Source organism: Macrobrachium rosenbergii, chromosome 25 (assembly GCF_040412425.1).
Source record: "Macrobrachium rosenbergii isolate ZJJX-2024 chromosome 25, ASM4041242v1, whole genome shotgun sequence".
NCBI classification, from domain to species: domain Eukaryota; kingdom Metazoa; phylum Arthropoda; class Malacostraca; order Decapoda; family Palaemonidae; genus Macrobrachium; species Macrobrachium rosenbergii.
Window position 1 is genome coordinate 17,072,972 of NC_089765.1, and position 3,311 is coordinate 17,076,282.

At 44.0% G+C, this 3,311-nt stretch overlaps 1 protein-coding gene across 1 annotated transcript; it reads left to right on the plus strand.

Annotated features, from left to right (window-relative positions):
• Positions 1–509: 509 nt before the first annotated feature.
• On the plus strand, positions 510–2,049 carry LOC136852184 (chondroitin proteoglycan 1-like). The gene is made up of 3 exons (XM_067126629.1): positions 510–585; positions 774–984; positions 1,020–2,049. The coding sequence occupies exons 1-3, from the start codon at positions 510–512 to the stop codon at positions 2,047–2,049; spliced, it is 1,317 nt and encodes a 438-aa protein (XP_066982730.1).
• Positions 2,050–3,311: the final 1,262 nt, after the last annotated feature.

Genomic DNA, 3,311 nt, shown 5'->3' on the forward strand with positions numbered 1-3,311 from the left:
AACTGAACTGAAGACTATCACCTTAAACGTAAACGGAGCAAGGACAGCCAGGGCTCTGTTCTTCTGTCGCGGTGCCCTCGAGAATATTCCCAGTGGCTCTTTGTAGTGTGGGATAGTGAAGTCTACCACGGTTCTCCGTTGGACTGAAAATATTCGTAAATTAGAGGGAAAATCTATATAGATTTATGTTATAAGAAATCTTTATATTATGTATGAATATTGTGCACTTTACACAAGCAATCACATTTGTATTTACGTATGTTACAGAGCCATGAATTCTTGTGTATATTTGAAAAAAGTGTTCAGTACAGATAACCACAAAATGACATATTTTTAATCAAATAATTCATACAGCTGTACACATAAAATCTGTATGCTGTAGGTTGTTACTGCGTTGGTAACAAGCAGTACAACCTGGGTGCCCGAATGACGGATTGTGAACTCTTTGGGAGAGACAAAACCCTCTATATACCAGACGGGCCTCTTCACATGAACACAACTGCAGGAACATGACTGCTCCAGTAGAATTTCGCTTGAACCCCTTGTCACCAATGTGGCAGCATCCCACAGCTTGCATTTCTATATGTATGTTGTGTGTTTTTTTGCAAAGCACCATACAAACTGCAATTTAGCTAATGAATAGGCCTATTGAAAGAAAAACATACACGTTATCCCAAGGATACTGATGGCGAAGTGGGCCTCTCGCCGAGCCACTAGGCCTATGAAGCCTGTCACAGTGCCGTCAGGCTGTGGATAACCCCACTGCTTGTCAGCCGGCATTACAGCTCGGTACCTGGAGGATGAGAAAACAGCCGGCATTACAACTCGGTACCTGGAGGATGAGAAAACAGCCGGCATTACAACTCGGTACCTGGAGGATGAGAAAACAGCCGGCATTACAACTCGGTACCTGGAGGATGAGAAAACAGCCGGCATTACAGCTCGGTACCTGGAGGATGAGAAAACAGCCGGCATTACAGCTCGGTACCTGGAGGATGAGAAAACAGCCGGCATTACAGCTCGGTACCTGAGGATGAGAAAACAGCCGACATTACAGCTCGGTACCTGGAGGATGAGAAAACAGCCAGAATTACAACTCGGTACCTGGAGGATGAGAAAACAGCCAGCATTACAACTCGGTACCTGGAGGATGAGAAAACAGCCAGCATTACAACTCGGTACCTGGAGGATGAGAAAACAGCCAGCATTACAACTCGGTACCTGGAGGATGAGAAAACAGCCAGCATTACAACCCGGTACCTGGAGGATGAGAAAACAGCCAGCATTACAGCTCGGTACCTGGAGGATGAGAAAACAGCCGGCATTACAGCTCGGTACCTGGAGGATGAGAAAACAGCTGGCATTACAACTCGGTACTTGGAGGATGAGAAAACAGCCGGCATTAGAAGTCGGTACCTGGAGGATGAGAAAACAGCCGGCATTACAGCTCGGTACCTGGAGGATGAGAAAACAGCCGGCATTACAGCTCGGTACCTGGAGGATGAGAAAACAGCTGGCATTACAACTCGGTACTTGGAGGATGAGAAAACAGCCGGCATTAGAAGTCGGTACCTGGAGGATGAGAAAACAGCCGGCATTACAGCTCGGTACCTGGAGGATGAGAAAACAGCCGGCATTACAGCTCGGTACCTGGAGGATGAGAAAACAGCCGGCATTGCAACTCGGTACCTGGAGGATGAGAAAACAGCCGGCATTACAGCTCGGTACCTGGAGGATGAGAAAACAGCCGACATTACAGCTCGGTACCTGGAGGATGAGAAAACAGCCAGCATTAGAACTCGGTACCTGGAGGATGAGAAAACAGCCAGCATTACAGCTCGGTACCTGGAGGATGAGAAAACAGCCAGCATTACAACTCGGTACCTGGAGGATGAGAAAACAGCTGGCATTACAGCTCGGTACCTGGAGGATGAGAAAACAGCCGGCATTACAACTCGGTACCTGGAGGATGAGAAAACAGCCGGCATTACAGCTCGGTACCTGAAGGATGATGAAAAAAAAATAAAGACAAAGAGGATTGTTTACTAGCGTCAGATGATTATTCTTCTTCTCTGCGTGATACGCAGAATTGTCGTCAGCAGTATGTAGTAGCGTATTTCGGAGGGAAAGCTTAAATATAAATTGTTTAACGGTGTGACGTACCTCATTAAAAAGGATGATTATACTTGTGATATACAATCTGTGGTCTAGGTGTCTTGTGTTAGAAGCTTAAATCTAAACTGGCTAGAGAAGTGGTATACCGTGAGGCCAGTGATGACTATATTTGTGATAAAAACTTAGATTGGAAATTAACTCAGTATGAATTAGTCCATTGTTTATTTATTTATTTATTTTTTTTTTTGCTTGGCAACTTGGTCATTCCAGAGGCGTTTATCAAATATCTTCAAGCAGAAAGGTGTTACTATATGAATCAGAGTATCGAGCAGTCCCCTTTCCTTTTAACTAATTATTCGTGAATATATGTACGAAACGACCACGTGTCACTAAGCCAGTGGCTCTCAACCTGGGGGTCGCGCCCCCCTCGTGTGGCGTCAATAATTTCCAAGGGGGGGGCCGCATGCCCTATGGAAAAATTAAAAATTCTCTAATTATATTCTTTATTCTCTTAACAAGAGTCGTTAAGAAGCAGAGCCAAGTATCTCACTAATTCATTCCCAAACGAATAAAAACACCCCTTTTTTTATTTTCCTTTAAATCTGGGAGGGAATTTTACTCATAGATGCAAGGGGGGGGGGGCGCGGCGTGGAGGGAAGGACCAACTCTTAGAGGGGGCGTGGTAATAAAAAGGTTGAGAACCACTCCGAAACAGCTACAAATATTGTTATTTCATAAATCAGATTTACTTTATGGGCCGTAACGCACTAAAACCATCGCTATTCTCATTTTCAATTTTGGTAAATCCTTTCGATTGATTACCTGCTATATACTCTATATAATTTACTGATTTACTTGTTGTTAAAGAGAGAGATTTTTAATTTTTTTAAAACGACGACATCGGTCATAAAGTTCACGTACAGAAGTTACTAAATATATGGCAAATAAATATTCACGATTCTACCTCCTTTTAAAAATCATTATTGAGATATATTCTAGCGATGTATCTGATCGTATCGCTTCAGATAACTGGCCCGTATAGTCTCCTGCCGTTTAGGAGACCATATCGAGTAGCCCTCCTAGATAAACGTTCAGTGCACCTCACGTGATGCACTGTAGGTATTACGTAAGGGTCTCTGCAGCGTCCCTTCGACCCCTAGCTGCAACCTCTTTTATTCTTCTTGCTGTACCTCCGT

Bases quoted from the DNA above. Each gene is read 5' to 3' on its own strand.
- LOC136852184 (XM_067126629.1), top strand. From the start codon at position 510: ATGACTGCTCCAGTAGAATTTCGCTTGAACCCCTTGTCACCAATGTGG. The intron at 586-773 runs GTATGTTGTGTG...ACTGCTTGTCAG, and splicing joins CACAGCTTGCATTTCTATAT to CCGGCATTACAGCTCGGTAC. The intron at 985-1,019 runs GTACCTGGAGGA...CCGGCATTACAG, and splicing joins ACAGCCGGCATTACAGCTCG to CTCGGTACCTGAGGATGAGA.